An 18,138-nucleotide genomic window follows, 5' to 3' on the forward strand; every position below is an offset into this window, starting at 1 on the left:
AGGACACCAGCCTCCCTCCTGGGACTTAGGACGCTCTCAGCCCCCAGCACAGACAGGGCTATCGAGAAGCTTTGGCTTATATGTCTGGAGGTGCCTCATGTAGGTGCTCTCTTGGTGCCCATGGCTCTGGAGAATTAACATGAAGAGCTCTGAGCCAGATAGGACTGTGGGTAGGAAGACAGAGAAACCCCTTAGCCCCAAGGGAAAATGCCTGGTTGTGAAAGAAAGAAAGAAAGAAAGAAAGAGAGAGAGAGAGAGAGAGAGAGAGAGAGAGAGAGAGAGAGAGAGAGAGAGAGAGAGAGAGAGAGAGAGAGAGAGAGAGAGAGAGAGAGAGAGAGAGAGAGAGAGAGAGAGAGAGAGAGAGAGAGAGAGAGAGAGAGAGAGAGAGAGAGAGAGAGAGAGAGAGAGAGAGAGAGAGAGAGAGAGAGAGAGAGAGAGAGAGAGAGAGAGAGAGAGAGAGAGAGAGAGAGAGAGAGAGAGAGAGAGAGAGAAGAAAGAAAGAGAGAGAAAAGAAAGAAAGAAAGAAAGAAAGAAAGAAGAAAGAAAGAAAGGAAGGAAGGAAGGAAGGGAGAAATGAGAGTTTTCTCTGAATTAAAAACTTCTGGTCTTTGAGTAGATTTAGAGAATCATGGGCACTCTGGGGCCTGAGCATTTGCGGTAACAGGTGGAGTCTCAAGAACTGCAAAGTGGACAGGAGTAAGAGGGGTAACCAATCTCGCATCCCGGAGAGTACAGTCTCACAGGATGTAGATAGCTATGTCATTTTGGGGTGACACTAACAATGCCCAAGGTACTTCCACACTCTCCTGTCCCTCTGGAAAGTTGTAGTGGTGGTACAGAGGCTCGAGGAGAAAGGCGCCTGTTTCTATAAAGGTGAGCAAAAGCCTGGTATACAGTCTCTCCCTGGGAAGACACCGCAGGGGCAGGACGCGGCCTTTGGTGGACTGGACTCAGGGCTAGACTACTCCCCATAGTCTAGGCTACTTCACTTCCCTGTATAGCCCAGTCTGTGGTTGTCCCCTTGGGTAATTAGGGTTGTGAGAGGCAGGGACAGGGGCCAAGATCCAAATCCAGTAGCAGTTACTTCCTGGACCACTAAGCTGTCCTTCGCTTTGAGCTATGCTCAAGGGCCAGCTGCCTGGAGCCGTCTGCCCGTGGACTTGTCCTCACTGAGCACCTTGAGTTTCTGGCGTTGCAACAATACGTTCAATCCAGGAAGCTAAAAGCTGGGCTTCACATCTTTAAGGATCTCAAACTGGGAGCCTTCGCTTCTTGCCGAATCGCCTCACTGATAAGTTTCTTTACTTCAGTGGTATCATCCATAAAATGAGGGAGTACAGCAATGGTCTCTTGGGTCCCCTAAGGATCTTAGAGTCTAATTGCCTGTGACTGCCAGCAGAGCCGTTCCTCTGGCTTCTTCTCCCCATCCCATGGGTCAGGTTGTTTTGGTCCCCATCTGTCCATGTCGACTGATGAGTGTGTTTGTCCTGAACCCTATGTTTCTTCTCGTGAATGTGAACAGTAAGTCATTTTTTCACCAAGAAACATAATGAGTGTGTGGCATCTGAAGAAGATGATATCACCAGCTCATCTCTGGGAAAGGAAAAGATTCGGCCTGGGCCTTTGCTTCTAAAGCTTAGGCCCCTCCACAGCTCTTTGGAAGATGCTACTGCTCACAGACAAAGTGATTCTGCCATCATCTTTTCCCAGCTAAATTTTGTCACCTGTCCTAGGGCTAAAAAGTGGGGCCTCCCTTTGCCAGGGCTGGAGAGAGTAGTAGAAGCCTCCAGGACATGAATGATGGGGAGCCTCTGGGGAGGGGTCCTTTATACAGCCTCTCAGCGTCCCATGTGACGTGGCTGGCAGCAAGAGAGGAAGCCAGAATTAGGAAAATGAACTAACACACACACACTCTTTGACAGTGGATATGGGGGGCGGGGAGGGGAAGCTGCTTCCTAGTTAAGAATCTTTGACAATTTTCTGTTCCTACAGAATCCATGCTTCCTCTGCCTTTCAGAAAGCCTAGGCCAGACCTCGAGGTTCCCACTTGCTCTTCTGGCATCTTCTCTTCCTGGACAGGTTCTCTAGATGTTCAAAGCTATGGCTGGGCCTTTTCTCCCTTCTCCATGCACCTGGTCACATGTCTGTCCCTGGATCGGGGATGCTCTAGTCACAGATCTCTTGACTCTAGAAAGCTAAGGCTGAGACTAGCACCCTCTCCTCTCATAATGGCTCCTGAATAGCAGTGAGGGCTACTTTGCAGTTTTCAGTATCTTGCAACATATTTGCTAGGCTAATTCACTCATATATTTCTTGTATAACTAAAGAAAGAATGGGGAGTAGAGTACTACAAAAGCAACGATGGGAGCAAGCGACAGTGAAGGGGGAGGAGGATGTGACTGGGGCACACGGGGGAGTGGTGGATGGTGGTCGCTGAGAGTGGCCCAGGGGCAGGGATGAGCCCCAGTCCTCTGTGGGAGAAATGGAGAGTGAGGGGCTTCGTGGGCATGTATGTCCCTGGGGTCACAGCCCCTGCAGGCCATTCTCCAGCCATCAGGGCTGAGGAGCTGGAAGGTGGGTGACCCAATGGACGGGGCGTGCTCTCTTGGCAGGCGCAGCATGAAGCGGAAGGCGCTGTTCACCTGTCCCTTCAACGGGGACTGCCACATCACCAAGGACAACCGCCGCCACTGCCAGGCCTGCCGCCTCAAGCGCTGTGTGGACATTGGCATGATGAAGGAGTGTGAGTATCCAGGGGCCAGGCCAGGGGGTTAGGAGGAGACTGAGACCAGGGGAGGCTCTGGCTGCTGTTAATGCAAGTTTGGTCAGAGGTGTGCCCACCCTTCTTCTGTAGCTGCCAGCATCCAGGGCCAGCAGCCTGAGGAAGGTGGCCAGAACTCCAAGGGTCAAAGGCACCAAGGGGTCCTGAGAGCCTCTCTAGAATCTAGAATCTGAATGTGTCTCAGAGGCCCGGAAGAGCCCCTCCAAGTGTGAGGCCAGTGAGGAAGGAGAGGCCAGGCACTGCTTTCATGAGCCCCTAGGTCAATCTTCCTCTAAGATATCATCACTACGATCACACCTCCCTGTCCCCTGGACCTGAGGAGAAAGAATGAGGCTCAAGGACCCCAGCATTCTTTAGCCTTTGGGAGAGGGAGCTGCTGTGGTTGGGGAGGGGAAGAATGGTGGGGAGAATATACATTCAGAGCTTGGCTGGCATCCAGGTTCTGCCCCACCCCAGCCTTCCAGCGACGCTGGCAGATCTGAAGGCTGGTGCCCAGGGGAGACTGGGTGGAAAAATTATGTGAGAGGAAGCACTGGACTCAGATGACCCTCTAGATCCAGACAGAGAAAAGAGAGGCAATCTTATAGGACTTCCTGTCCAGCTCTGGGGTTGGAGGAGAGGACCAACAGGGCAGTTTCACATGTTCTGACCCCTGGACTTTGTATCTGAGCTCTAGGACCAGTTACTTGGTAACCAGAGTAGCCATTGAATTCAGCAGATCCTGGGAGGGGCTAGCTAGGCCATCCAGGGGCTTAAAGCAGGGCCACTAGACCAGCCTGAGCATGGGTGCCCTCTGTACATTCAGCCCCTGCTCTGCCCCTTGCTCACTTCTTTCTGTAATCTGCACTCTGACCTCCTCCCTGGCCATGAGACTGGGCCTAGGCCCTGCTAAGCTGAGGGCCTGAGGAAGCTCAGGAGGGGTGCTCAGATCAGGCACTCCCGAAGGCCCTCCTGCCTACTGAGCTGTTTGTTTGTTTGTTTTGTTTTGTTTGTTTGTTTGTTCGAAGGGGAGACAGTGCAGGTATGGGGAAGATGTGTCTGGAACAAGGGAAACGTCATGGGTTAGGGCTGAGGGGATGGGAAATTTCTTCCTTGATGGAAAAAAATTCTCTGTTGTTGGGAAACAGAGACAGAGTGGAGGCCTTCTCCTGAGGCCTTGTCCTTGAGCCTCAACAGGCTGCCCTCTGGTGGGTCTCGGCCCCTCACGCCTGATCCCAGCCCCTCAGCCAACGCTGGCAGCCCTAGAAGAAATTTCCAGGCTGTGTTCCTCCTCGCCCCCACGCGAGTGTGCAGGCCCAGACACGCTGATCGCTTCGTGCCCCATCCCCTGCCCCACCCGACTCCTGTGTTTATCCTGGAGTGGTGGAGGCTCAAGGCCTGGGTGCCTCCTGGAGCTTCTCACACGTTGGCTTAATGAGGCCTGCTCCTTGTGAGACGCTAGGTTGGACGCAAACCAGATGCAGAGCACACAGCCCCTGTTCCTGTCCTCGCAGAGGGCATAGCCTCCAAGGGGCAGAGAGCCTGGATTCTAAGGCTCCAGCCAACCAAGAATGGTACAGAATAACACCGCTGGGATTCACTAAGACCACAGGAGTTCTGGCCAGGGCCAGCCTCACTGAAGTCCCAGAGGCCCCTCTCCTGTGTCTTAGGAGAAAGGAGATATTCTGTCAACCTAGAACAGGAAGAACGCTTAGAAATCATCTGAGACCCAGAAAGGTAAAAATATCAGGGCTGGAATAAGAAAGCAAGGTGAGAGGAGAATCCAACTCCGTGTCCCCTTCTAGACCCCTCCCGGAGCCCACAGAGAGCACTGCATCCCTGGTGATGAGCAGACCTTGAGCGTATCAGGGTGCTCCTGCCCCAGGAACACCATGTTGTGGGGGGCTAGTCATCCAGAAGTGGATGCCCAGCCCCCAGCCCCCAATCAGCTTTGTGTCTCAGCCACCCCAACCCCAGCCTTAGTCCTCCCCGATAGAGTCCCGTGTCCCCTGTCCTGTTATATGCCTAGTACAGCCCTGTGCCCACCACTCTCCAGATGCCAGTGCAAGGAGCTGCACTGAATTAAGGTTGGGCCCCAGAGCTCCAGTTAAAATAAACTTTGGTCCAGCATTAAGCTCTTGGCCCGCTGCCCTGAAGGGAAAGTCTTCCAGGGATAGCTGGGGTTCCCTGCCTCAGGTCAGCCCAGCTTTGGGAGGCCTGTCAGTGTGTCTGGGTCTGGAGCTCCAGGCTCATATCCCTAGGATTGCTGCTCATTTATCCCCTCGGCTGTCTATTGTCCCCCAGGCCTAGCATCCTAGAGACAACTGAGTATCAGCATTTGTAAACCATGAGACACACCCAGGGCTCCCTATGAAGGGAGCTACAAATCCAGGGCCTTTCTGTGGGGCAAGGAGCTGGTCCCTTCCTGGAGACAGTATGGGAGGGAGGAAGGGATGAGCCTGGGAGGGAACGTTTATTGACCAGCTACTGAGTGCCAGATGTGTGTCAGGCCTACGTATTTTCTTGTTAAATTCTTACAACAATCCCTAAATATGTAAATACTTTTAAAAATCCTCCTGAAGAAACTCAGAAGAATTAAAATATCATGCCCCTAAGCTAGTAGGATGATGGTATCAGCATTCTTACCTAGGCCTGTCTGTTGCCAAAACCAGGCCTGTGGGCTGCAGCCCAGCACAGCCCCTCAGGCACCCGCAGTGGGCCAGAGCTCCTCCATCGTGCGTTTACAGGCACTGCCTGGGCCCCACAGGAGGGGCTGAAGAGAGCTTTGCTCCCTTTGAAGACTCCTTTTCCCTTTCAAGTCCTACTTGACTTTATGTCCTTAGGGCCCCAAAATTTCATAATCGAGCTCTTGCTTCTCTAGACCTGTTCTGCGCAGAACCACCTATATGTTAACTTGTTTCATGTTTTTACAGATATGCATCTTTTTTACCCAGGGTTAGCACAGCACGTGGCGCGTAGTAGGTGCTCAATAAATGTGTCGAATGATGGAATATTAGCTCCTCATTATGCATCTTTGTATCTCTACATCTTCCACTGGTCTATAGCTCAGGAAGATCCCTCAAACCATGCACTTCATCCATCAGAGAAGAGAGCCCATTAAATGCTCTTTCAGAACCTGTTCGCTCATATTCTATCTAGGTCAGCGGCTTTTAACTTAAAAACCTGTGTCCTCCTACATGATAGTAATGGCATTTTTAATAGCAATTCATTGAGAAAATGATTTAAAAAGTCTCCTATGAAATTAATAACCCCTTTAAACAAATGACTTCTTTCATAAATCACAACATCTGTATATGTGAGAGACTTACGACTTATTCAGTCTCCACACAGTGTGGCCTGGCGGGAGGCCAATGGGTTGGTTGGTGGCCCCTGTTTGAAATCAGTAGATCCCAGCAGGTCGCTATCTGATACAAGTGATCCAGGGGAAGTGTCATAAGGTTAACCTTGAATCTTCTTAACTTTGTCCTTTCAAAGGAAATCATTTACAAGCTTTGCTACTTTATTTAATTTTTCACACTCTTTGGATGAATTGGAACATCGTGTGTGTTCCACGCTGAGGACCAGGGTCCTACTGAGCAGTCACAGCCAATTCTAATCAAAGGCAGTATGGGGTCATGGTTACTACCCTGGACTCTAGAACCTACTAGCCAGGCCTGAATACCAGCTCCGCCACTTGTTAGCTCTGTGACTTTGAGCAAGGTATGTAGCCTCTGGGCCTCAGTTTCCTCATCTGCAAAATGAGGATAATAGCACCTGCTTTAAATGGTTGTTATGAAGACTAAATATATGTATGTTAATATAGCAGAAGCACTTAGAATCGTGCTTGATACATAAAAAACTCTATACTTTTTATCTATTTTTATTAACACTATTTTTTTAATTACATAACACTTAATCTCCGGCATTTCCAGCTCCAACAGATTTGAAGTAACTCTGTTAAAGGCGAGAAAGGCACACATTGAGGGACAGGCACCACAACACATAGCTTAATGGAGCGAGGGAGACCGAAAGCCGTGAAAGTAGCACAAGAACTCAAAATCATAGCTGGCTGAGTCACACAGTACAGGAAAACAGCCCTATATAATTCTGAGGTCATAACCTTGTTCCTGCAAAGTCTACTAACTGTTCTGAATGATTGCTTCTGAATCATCAAGAAAAGGTTACATGATGTTACAGGTGTTCTGTTACAGATATTCTGTCTTTAAAGTATTTCAATAACAATTATTTAAGTTAAAAAGGTAAGCTTGGCTCAGTTAGCCGGTGGCCTGGCATTCTGTGTGTGCCGTTACTGACATTGTACCGTACGTGCGTTGTTGGCATACTTCTTGCTGTTCTTTCCTGACCTTAGGACAATGACTAGTGAGTGTGTAGTAGGTACAAGAAGTATTGATGTGTTAAGTGTCTAATCTATCAGGCTATTGAGCAGGCATCATGGCCAGGAAGCCCCAGTGGCCTGGCTTATGTGGGGGAAACACAGGAATTTTAAGATGTGGCCTCTGCCCTTACATGGCCACAGTTCTAGTGAAGGATACCTTGAACTTCTTAGGCTCTTTCTATAGAGCCTTTATTGAAAACTGTACTAATCATAAATATTACAGAGTGGAAGACAGTTGGTTACCAATATGTGTAGGAAAAACTAGACATCCCATGGAAATAAGAAATGAGAGTTCAGTGCAGATCGAGGTGTTCAAGAAAGCCTAATTGATAAAAGACAACCGGCTGTAAACTGGGTGCTGAAGAATAGATAGAACTTGCACAGCTATTGAGGAAAGAAGAGCCAGCTGCACAGGTATCCAGCACAAGTGGAAATGTGGTAGCTAGAGTGCAGGTCACGTTCACGGATCAGCAATCTCAACATGACTAAAGCAGAAGCTGCATCCAGAGGCATTGAAAAATGAGGTTGAAAAGTTAGGAGGAAGCAAAATCATGGAGAATCTTGACTTTAGTTTGGACATAGTAAGCAATATGGATCCAGGAAAAGTTTCTGAGCAGGAGAGTGACATCACAGAACCACGAGAGGTGGTTCAAACCTGCGGATACCCGTGGCGTGACCGGCAGAGCCAGCCCCCTCTAGCTCCAGTCTCATTACCTCTTCTGCCCACCCCTTGGGTGAGCAGGAAAAACCAGACACCTAATCTTGGGTTCTCCAGGTCAGCGCCTTGCACCCTGCCTTGATCGGGATGCTCCCTGCTCCTTCCTCTCCCACCCTACTTGACCTTTTGGGGTCTGAACAGACACTTCTGTGGGAGGAGGGTTTCCAGCAATTCGGGCCTGTGAGTCAGTAACCTGGGTGTGGCCTTCTCCCAGTCTTCCTCTTGGTATGGCTTACTTCAGCTGTGGAGGGAACGCGCCATCTTTTATTGCAGGCTTCCTTTTCCTGCTGTGTCTGAGGCTCTGGTTGCCCACTCCTACTCCCAGAGGCTCTTCCCCACCCTCTATCAACTTCTCTTGTCCTCTTCCCACCTGAGGCACCCAGGCCAGTGGGCCTTTCTTGAAGCCTGGAACCCACCCACTCTGAGGTTCTGGTTCCTTTCCCTGCTCTTGTGAAACTCCTCACTTCTGTGGGCAGAGGCCCTGGCAATACCAGCACAGAGCAAGTATCTACAGGCCAAGGGCCCCAGTGCCCACTCCTGCCGTCAGCTCTGTGCAAGCCCCAGCCAAGATGTCTGTTTGCCTGGCTTCTGTGCCAGGCATCCCTGCTCCCAGCCCCGCCTTCCTGGGCAGCTGCCCCAGCACCACCCAAAGGCCCTACACAGCATGAAGGGGGCTTAAGGTCTTCCCATCTTCAGACACCTGGCTAGCAGCTGAAGAGAACTTCCCAGATTAAAGCTGTGAGTTGTGATCATCAGGGACTTCCAGAGAACTCAAAAACTTCCTTGGGCAGAAATTTCAAGACTGGACAGGCTGGAAGAGGTATTGTTTTGCAGGGAATCAAAGAGGAAAAGTCTTTCTTTGTTGGTCAGAATAGATCAGAGGCTTGAGTTCCATGCCTGGCAACTTGGATGCGGGAATGGCTGTGTAGAGGGGTCTTCTCAGCATCTCCTAACTTCCAACATTGAGACTAACCACACAGTGACTCTTCCTCTCTCTCTTCCCCCTGATGTCTCCCTCAGAGTCAGGGAATATGGGGAGGGAGGAGAAGAGGCAAGAATTAATGTTGAACGAGCTGCTGCTCCATGCTAGGCATGCACTGCATTCAGTTCTCCAGTCAGTCCATCTTTTGAGTAAATGTTATCACTCCATCGCCCCACATTGACACACTTTATGTGAAGAAGGAACAAAAAAGGGACCTTAGAAGAGATTAAATGGTCCATCCTTCTCATTTTATAAACAAGAGAACAAAAGCCCAGAGAGTCCAGTTTGCCCAGAGTCACACAACATGTGTGTGAGAACTCGGCCTCCCTAATGCCTAGACCATCCACCTCTCAAATCCTCTTTTTCCTCCTCTGTTATGCACCTGCCTTTTCAACATAGAAAATCCAATTTTTCTACCTATAGAGTGAGCTTGGAGTCCTCTGAGGCAGGAAGGCCCCAGTGAGCTCTGAGTGTTGGGGGCACAGCCCTCCTATCTTATGCCTTTAGTGCTTAGAGGAATGTTTCTTGGAGGAGCCGCCAGCCCAGCCTCTCTGATGCCCCCTTCCTGCCTGCAGTCATCCTGACAGATGAAGAGGTGCAGCGGAAGCGGGAGATGATCCTCAAGAGGAAGGAGGAGGAAGCTTTGAAGGACAGTTTGCGGCCCCGGCTATCTGAGGAACAGCAGCGCATTATTACCATCCTGCTGGACGCCCACCACAAGACCTTCGACCCCACCTATTCCGACTTCAGCCAGTTCCGGGTACGTCTGCCAGCTGGTCAGGAAAGATGAGCCACAAGGGGAGCCAAGGCATGGGGCGTGGGACAGAGGGCCAGGGCATTCAGGCACAGAATCAGGAAGGGACGGAGGCTTCTCTGTCCCTCTCACTTCAGGGAGGCCTCCCCGTCCCATAGGACTTCCTTGAAGCCACTCCTGTCAGAGATCAGGGCCAAGGTAAGAAGGTGGCCCTGAAACGTGAGCTTCTGATACTCCATCTTTCCCTTCCAGCCTCCGGTTCGCGGAGACGAGAGTGGAGACAGCCATTTGCTAAAGCCCTCCTTGAAACACATGACCAGCTTATCTGGGGACTCGTCCTCCTCCTGCTCAGATCACTACACCTCCACCCCAGGTAAGTGGGACTGCAGGCCTCCCTCCCTAGTGAGCAGGGGAGAGCAGCCCAGAGATTTCCCACCTGCCCATCCTAGGCTACGGATGAGAGGATGGCACTTACACACTGTGGGTGACACCGAGTCCTTAGAACTCCTTTTTACGGAAGTGGTGGAACTTGCCCAAGCACGCATACGGGGGAAGAGGCCAAGCTGGGGTTCCAGGCAGGGTCTGCTTTCAGCACCTCTGCTCTTCCCTCTAAACCAGGCTTCTGCCTCTGGTTCCCTGCCTGGAAGTGACCTGGTTCCTCTAAATGGTATTTTGAGCCTGGGCCCTTTGGGGATTTTATTTGTTTGTTTTTTTCCAGTTTTATTGAGATATAATTGACAGATAGTATTGTATAAATTTAAGGTGTACGACATAATGACTTGATATATGTATATGGTGCGAAATGAACACCCATCACCTCACACAGTTACAAGGATTATTTTTCTTTGTGATGAGAATTTTGAACAATTTTCAAATATACAAAACTGTATGAGAGTCTGAGCCCTTTGAAAGGGGAGATTTGGTGTGGAAGGAGAACATGGGGATCCCACTGCAGCCCACTGTACCCTGGAGTCCTGGGGGACCACTAAGGCCCTCTAGCTTATCCTTGCTTTTCTTCTACTGCTTCTCTTCTACCTTCCTCTTCATCTTCCTGCCTCATCCTCCTCCTACCCTTGTCTTTCATCCATCTACCTGTCACCCAACCCCAACCTTGCTGCCCTCTGCTAGGGGCCTCCCCTCCCCTTTGGGGAACTATAACCCTCAGATAAAGTACTTCTAGACTCATCGATAGATCTCTGCCCAGATCCAGAATAGGTGGCAGGGGTCCCAGTGCCAACTGGACAGAGACAGCAGTGGAGCCAGACATTGTGTCTACCCACCTGCAGTGACCACTACATGGATTAACTGACCCTCCCAGCCCCTCATCTGGGGATCTCTCCCTGTATTAATTTTCTCATTGGATGCTGTATTCACTTGCATCAATAAGGATCAATCTACATGTTATACATTGGTCTGTACTTCAGCTTTTAATAATAAACCCATATTATTTAGGAGTTTTGATACCTGCTCATAGGTGCATCGATTTGAAGTGCTCACCCCCACCAACAGTATGTTCAGTAGAGCATATATTTATCTAAAAATCCAAACTAGTTAACATTTTTAATTTAAAAAAATTATTATACAAAAGTAGTACACGTTCATTGGAGACATTAAAAAAATAAAAACTAAATTATATATATAAAATCTTTAATCCTACTACCCCGAAATAATTACTGTTAACACCATGATCACTTTCCCATTATTTTTTAAAACACATATGTATATTCAGAAATGGAGTTGTGCTGTACACAGTCTGGTAATTTGCTATTTTCTCATAATAATACATTGTATGATATTTTCATGTCATTCAGTGTACATCCAGAATATCATTTTTAAAGGCTGCATAGTATTCTGGGGCATGAATGTATAATAACATATCTAAATCCCCTATCGTTGGATATCTAGATTGTTTACCAGCTTTTCATTAAGATAACAGAATTCTTGTAGCCAAATATTTGCAGTTATTCAAAACGTTTTCCGTATGATCAATTCTTGGAAGTGGCATTACTGGTCAAAGAGTATACATAATTGCAGGTTGTTGATCCCTATTGTCAAATAGCTTTCTAGATGACTTGCGAAGATTTACACCTTCTTCAGTGCTCCAGCACTGCACAAAGATTGTCTAATTCCCTGTATTTTTACAAACACTGGTGTCAACATTTATGCATATTTGTTTCTAGTTTACAGGTGAAAGTGTAGATGTTCTACTTGGCAGTTCTTTGATCAGTAGTGAGGTCGAACATTGTTTTGTACAAGTTTTTTGGTTCAAAATTTATTTTTGATTTGGGATCATTAGGAACAACATGTGGGGACATAAAATCGTGGCTTGAGGAAGTCTCATTTTTTGGGACATCTCTGATCTCTGATTTTACTCCCCTACTCTTAGAGGAAAGCCTGGGCTGAAGGGTGACCTTGGAAAGAGGCCATCATTGTGGGATTTCCAGCTGGCCCAGCTGCCGGGGAGTAGGCAGTCTTCACGGGGCCGAGGATGAAGAAGCCTGGCTTAAGTGTCCTTAAGTAGTTCTTTCTGTTACCTCATCCTTCTCCAGTAGTGATGGACCCGACCAGTTTCTCCAACCTGGATCCAAGGGAAGAAGCCTCGAATGATCCTTCTGTGACCCTGGACCTGTCTCAACTCTCCATGCTGCCCCACCTGGCTGACCTGGTCAGTTATAGCATCCAAAAGGTCATTGGCTTTGCCAAGATGATTCCAGGGTTCAGGTAAGAAGTTTCTGGGACATCTGGGGATCAGAGTCAGAATCTTAGAGTGAGCTGGAGAAGGCTCAGAGATCATCAATACACTGCTTCTCAAAATAGAGAGTCAAGCCCTATCTCAGACTTCCTAAATCAGAATCTCTGGGGTAGGCCCATGAATCTATTTTAGGAAGTGCAGCCCATCCAGCATTACCGGGCAGGCTAGCCCTAAAGAGCTATTCATTCCTCACACTTTCTAGATGATGAAACAAAAGCCCAGAAAGGTTTAATGGCCAATGCCAGGATTTCTAATGTTGGAGCTAGTGTGTCAGAGCCAGGTCTGGAACTTTTAGTTTACTGCTATGTCTACTCCAGCTGGCTTGGATTTAATCCTCATGTGATGCCTTTATAATAAACCTACATTAATCCTCCACGCTCAATTCTAAAACCAGGATGAAGCGGTGAAGAGGAGAAGGGTTGGGCATGAAGACTTGTAAAGTCATTTAGGAGCCCTAGAGGGAGACAGGTTTACTGGCATATATAACCCAGGTTATGTATGCCCAGCATCCTTGACCCAATTTACCCTTCACCCAAGGCCATTTACTAACTATGTTGAGACCTTTTTGCCCAAATGGATAAGTATAAGAAGTAGAGATCCTCTATTATGGATTTATTTATACAAATTTTATTTATTCACTCAAATATTTCATTGTTTTAGTAATAATGGCACGTATAATACTTAAAGAGTCAAGCGGTATCAAATAGTCTTAAAATAGTTAAAAACTGACACTTTTAGTAAGTATGTTGGGAGGTAGTTATATCTATAATATGTATCTTTCTATCCTCATGCTTCCTAAAAGTTCATTTGGAACATTGCCATAAAATACGTATACAATGTAGTTGAGCGATTGAAAGAAATAAATCCGTATCAAGCGATATTATCATTTCGAATAGTGGCAATAGTTGCAATTACAGCAGCGGGAGCAGAATGCCTCCTAGATACCGATGCTCAGATTCAGTGCTGGAATATTGGGAGCCAGAAAACGATTTGACATGGGCCAGCTTTGGATGGAAGCTAATAAGAGTTGTCATTTATTGTTTTGTAAATCTCTCTGCTGTGTAGGAAAGCCATCAGTTACTATCTAAATTACCACATTACCAGCTAAATGATGGTAATTCACAGAGCTAAACCCAGCAGTTCACAGTTTTTCTGCTCTGAGACAACTGACTCTGTGTTATTTTATGGCTCTCACCAGCCCAAATACCAGGGCCTCTCCAATGCTCTTCCCCCGGAATTAATGTGAAAACTGTAAAAAAGAGAAAAACGTCAAACAGAGATGAGACGCTTACTGCATTGTACATGTTGGTTGCAGCAAAAGGAGTAGGGGCCACTCTGGTGGGCAGGCAGGAGCAAGATCTGAATGTCCATTGCACTGGGCCTGTGCTTTACCTTCTAGAGCCTTTCCTTAGAGTGGACAACACATTCCACTTAGCACAAGTTCCAATTTACTCCTCAACTCTTCATGTTACTATTTGCAAACTCTATGTGTCCCTAAGTCTTATTTTACATAAAAACCTGGACCAAAAAATCCACTTCGAGGTGCCGGTGGACACACGGTAGTACTCGGCTTCCATCCTAATTCCAGGGCACAGTCCTCATCTATGCAGCGTCCATCCTTCCCTTCCTAGTGGGGAGTGAGATGAGAGGGCAGCTGACGCCCTGTCCAGATGCTAAGGTTTGGTGACTCTAAGTGGTGGTTGAGATTGCACATGAGGGAAAACTGTCCTAAAAAAACAAAAAGTCACTCATTTAACCAGATTACCCCATTGCAGCCTCCTCCATTAAGTAACCCAAGCCCCCAATTTTCTCCCAAGTTCTCGGCCCCTACCCCTTACCCTCGACACATATACCCTGATACAGATTTCACTACTAACTCTTCAATTTCTCTCCCCAAGGATGAGCTGAAGTCTGTCCCCTTCCTTCCCTTTCGAGCCTTATTTCCCTAGTCTATCTAGCCCTGCAATCATGGCCAAAGTGACATGTATATAAGCAGGTACTGGAGCTGCCCAGTTATTGATGCAAAATTGCTTCAATTGGCCACTCTCTCTTCAGCATAATTTGAGAAGTCCCAGAGCAGAATGATCTAGTAAAGATGATGCAGGCCTTGGCAAGAGCTCTTGAGGGGACACTGATGTGGACACTCTCTGTGACTGGACAGAGGTGATGTTGAGCCTGGACTGGGGCCAGAGTCCAGGGTCCAGTGAGATCCAGGCAGAGCCAGCCCATCAGCTCTCTGGTTCTGCCGGTTTCTGCACTTAGGGGTTCTGTTTTTCCAAGAAGTAAAAGAACATTGGCTGTGTCCCTGGTGGCTTTGATCCTGCTGACTCTAGGTGGGGTGGAGGGTGTGGGGAGGGAAGGATGTAGGAGAAAGAGGGGTGGGGGGAATAGGATGAGACTCCAATGTGGGCAAAGGACCAAAGTGGGGCAGGGCTGGATGGACGATGCTGGGTGTGAACTGCACCGTGGCATGGCCTGGGCCTTGCTCCTGACTCCTGTCTCCCGTCCCTCAGACTCTCAGTCTGCACCCTGCAAATCTCCCTCCCTCAGTGCTCCAAAAGAAATACATGGAGAAACTGGGGCCAGGAGCAGCATCTAAATGGCCAGGAACAGTCTTGGGTCTAAGAACTAAGGACCACAGGTTTCACTGCCAAAAGAGGTGCACAGGGGCACCCGGCCAAATCGGCTGGAGCCCAGCCCTCTGGCCTAAATTCCTTCAACCTCACTGCCATTTCCATTCCCAGGGGCTCTTTCTTGGGCCAGAGGCCTGAGTCAAAGGCCTGCTTCCCTCCTCCCATCCCCTTTCCTCTGTATTCACTTGTCCATCTATCCAACCAACCACTTTCTTACACAAACTGTGAGAGATAAAAGTTAACAAGGACACAAGTCTCTGGTCTCCAGGGTTTAGTGCCTGACAGAAGAGATGGACATGTGAGCAACTGCCGTGAAGAGATAAGAGCTCTAAGAGAGGCCTGCTAGAGGACTGTGGGAATACAGGTGGGGAGGGGCTGACGTCTGCCTGGGGAGATGGGAACGTTGAGACAGGTACACATTTCCAGAGCACATCGCAACTGCCCAGAAGTGGCCATAGGCATGAAAACTGATAAGAGTGTAAATATTTCACAGATCCAGAGAGCAAGACAGAGCTAGAGCTGGAACAAGGTCTCTTGTGGGTTTCTCCACCTCTACCCCCACCCCCCATCAATCTCAGTTCTGGCTGTGAGCTGCACTTAGAAATTCCCCATCTTTCCAGTCCATGGGCGATAATTCAAGGTTACTCGAGGTTTGCTTTTATAGAAGTTGTATGTTTGGATCACGATAAGCAGTGGTCCCCTGAAATCTCCTTCACCAAGCACCCATGGGATGTTTGACCACTTCCAGCCATCCATTTTGAGTGAGCCATTGAAGAAAGGGTTATGTACAAAGGTAATCCTCACGAAATTACTTATAATAGCAAAAATTAGAAGCAACCAAAATTTCCCAAAATAGTTTTATAGGAGATTGATTATATAACTTATAATATGTTGACATGATGTAACATTATGCAACCCTCTATAAACTGGGATAAAGACATTTTAACGATGTAAGAAGTGGGACAGAATTACTGTGAATTTGAGTATGTTTTTAAAGAGAAAATATTTGCATAGAAAAAAGATAAGAAGGAAATACACCAAAATATCTATTGTGGTTATGAGTAATTCTTTTTTGCTTTTATGTTTTCTGTATTTTCCAAAGATTTAATGATGAATATGTTTTACTCGTACAATGAATGAAACCCCAAGTGAGAGCGATGTTACTTTTTGTTTTTTAAAATGTGGGTCGAACGTCTAGAGAAAAGTGACCAGGATGATGGGGGCATCTAGACACTGTCTCTCCCGGAAAAGATGCAAGAGGTGCACGGTAGCTTTCTTTAAATGGTGGTTAAGGGGTTGCCCTTGGCTAATGCAGTGATCTGATTCTGTGTTCCCTGAGAAGACAGAAGTATAAACGATGGCTGCGTGTGTCCCTGCGTAGGTTATAGCTCAGTAGCAGAAGAGGCTGTTCACTAAGAGCGAACAATCTCATGGCTGTATCCAGAGACCGTGAGCTCCTTGGCACTGGGAGGATCCTGCAGAGGCTGTGCGAGAGCCATGTGTCAGGAATGCTGAAGAAGGAAGTGGACCATAGAGCCTCTCAGGGGTGCCCTCCAACTCTAGCACTTTGTGATTTTTTTTTTTTCCAAAGCAGACCCTTTGCTGTTCATCCTAATCATTTCTTTATGAACCAAAGAGCAACCACAGAGAAGATGACAGAATATCCAGGCAGCAAGACACAGTCAGGAAGAGAAGGAGGGAAAACCAGAAGCAGGTTGATCTGCGGGCCCTGCTTTTTCTTTGTCATTGTTCAGACAAGCCCAGCTCGTGACTCAGAATAGTGGAACTAGTCATTGGCTTTTTGACTCATCAGCACATATTTATTGACCCTCTCGTGGTGCTGAGGGCTAAGTGATCGGTATATGGCAACACTAAGGTAATTAATGGGTGGTGCTGGCCTTCACATAGCTTAGAGTTAAGGTCCAGAGCGAGTATTTAAAAAACAGAGCTGAAGAGCTAAGGGTAAAATAGGAGTATAAGCAATGCTCATGGGGTTGTAATGAAATGGCTCTAATTCTGCTGAAGAGAATCGAAGGCTGGGGGGCTCCAAAGGAAACCTCATCGAATTCAGGACCAGAAAGACAACATGGACGAGAAGAAGAAAGGCATTCTTGGCTGCAGCTGTTGCAAATTCAGAGGCATGATGACATGAGAACATAGCATTTGGATGTGGAGTAGTCCACAGTTGCTAGAAGGAGGGTTGGTGAAGTTTGCAATGGGAAGAGGGCTTGGAAAGTCAGGTTGGAGCCAAGTAATGGAGTAGAGGCTTGATCCTGGGGTGTTTGATAATCAGTAAAGATTTCTGAGAACACAAATGTTATACTTCTCTGCAGCGGCAATAAGAAAGATGAATGAGAGACCTGGGAGGCTTGACTCCAGGATTCTAGTAGGAGGCAATTGAAAAAGATGATGGAGCTCTGAACCAGAGAAGTCCTGACGGGAGTGAGAGTGAGAGCAAGGGTTCCAGAGATGTCCCAGAGACAGAGCTGGCTGAGCCTTAGGAGGAGGAAGAGGGGAAAAAAGCATGAGAGCTGTTGAAGATGACTCTGGCCATACCTTTCGTAGACCACCACATTCATGCTATAACCCTGGAAACCTCCTCAGGCTCTGTCTTTCTGTCCCTAATACAGCTCTGTCTGCTTAGGCCTGAGAGACCTTGGCAAATCACTGGGTTTTCCTTGCCTTAGTGACTGAACTACTTCACTTCTCACCTTGACATACAGTCCTGAGTTGTTCTCCCTCAAGAAACAGTCTTGTTCTTTCCAACCAGACTGCAAGCTCCTCAATGGAGGATCCAGGACCCATACTGGTCACCTGGCAGTTTTAGACCTGAAAACACACAACACTGATTTGCATGACTTGAAGGTCTTGACCAATAACCTGACCCTCACTCCTGCTCTCCCTGGCAGAGACCTCACCTCTGAGGACCAGATTGTACTGCTGAAGTCAAGTGCCATTGAGGTCATCATGTTGCGCTCCAACCAGTCTTTCACCGTGGACGACATGTCCTGGACCTGTGGCCACGAGGACTACAAGTACCGCATCAGTGATGTGGCCAAAGGTGCGTCTGGGCTCTGCCTCCACCCTCTGCAGCTCCCAGACACCGGCTGCACACCCCCCCCCCGGGTCCTGGGCCCCCATC

General features: G+C 48.0%; 1 protein-coding gene across 1 annotated transcript in view; it reads left to right on the forward strand.

The window, feature by feature from the left end:
- VDR (vitamin D receptor) overlaps positions 1-18,138 on the forward strand; it is a 51,452-nt gene that overhangs the window by 28,957 nt on the left and 4,357 nt on the right. The window contains exons 4-8 of the mRNA XM_025050250.1: positions 2,613-2,743; positions 9,433-9,617; positions 9,864-9,984; positions 12,161-12,332; positions 17,906-18,057. Coding sequence (XP_024906018.1) covers positions 2,613-2,743; positions 9,433-9,617; positions 9,864-9,984; positions 12,161-12,332; positions 17,906-18,057 — 761 coding nt within the window. The remainder of the gene's footprint in view (positions 1-2,612; positions 2,744-9,432; positions 9,618-9,863; positions 9,985-12,160; positions 12,333-17,905; positions 18,058-18,138) is intronic.

The sequence above is a fragment of the Pteropus alecto genome, unplaced genomic scaffold (genome assembly GCF_000325575.1).
Source record: "Pteropus alecto unplaced genomic scaffold, ASM32557v1 scaffold196, whole genome shotgun sequence".
Classification (NCBI taxonomy): Eukaryota; Metazoa; Chordata; class Mammalia; order Chiroptera; family Pteropodidae; genus Pteropus; species Pteropus alecto.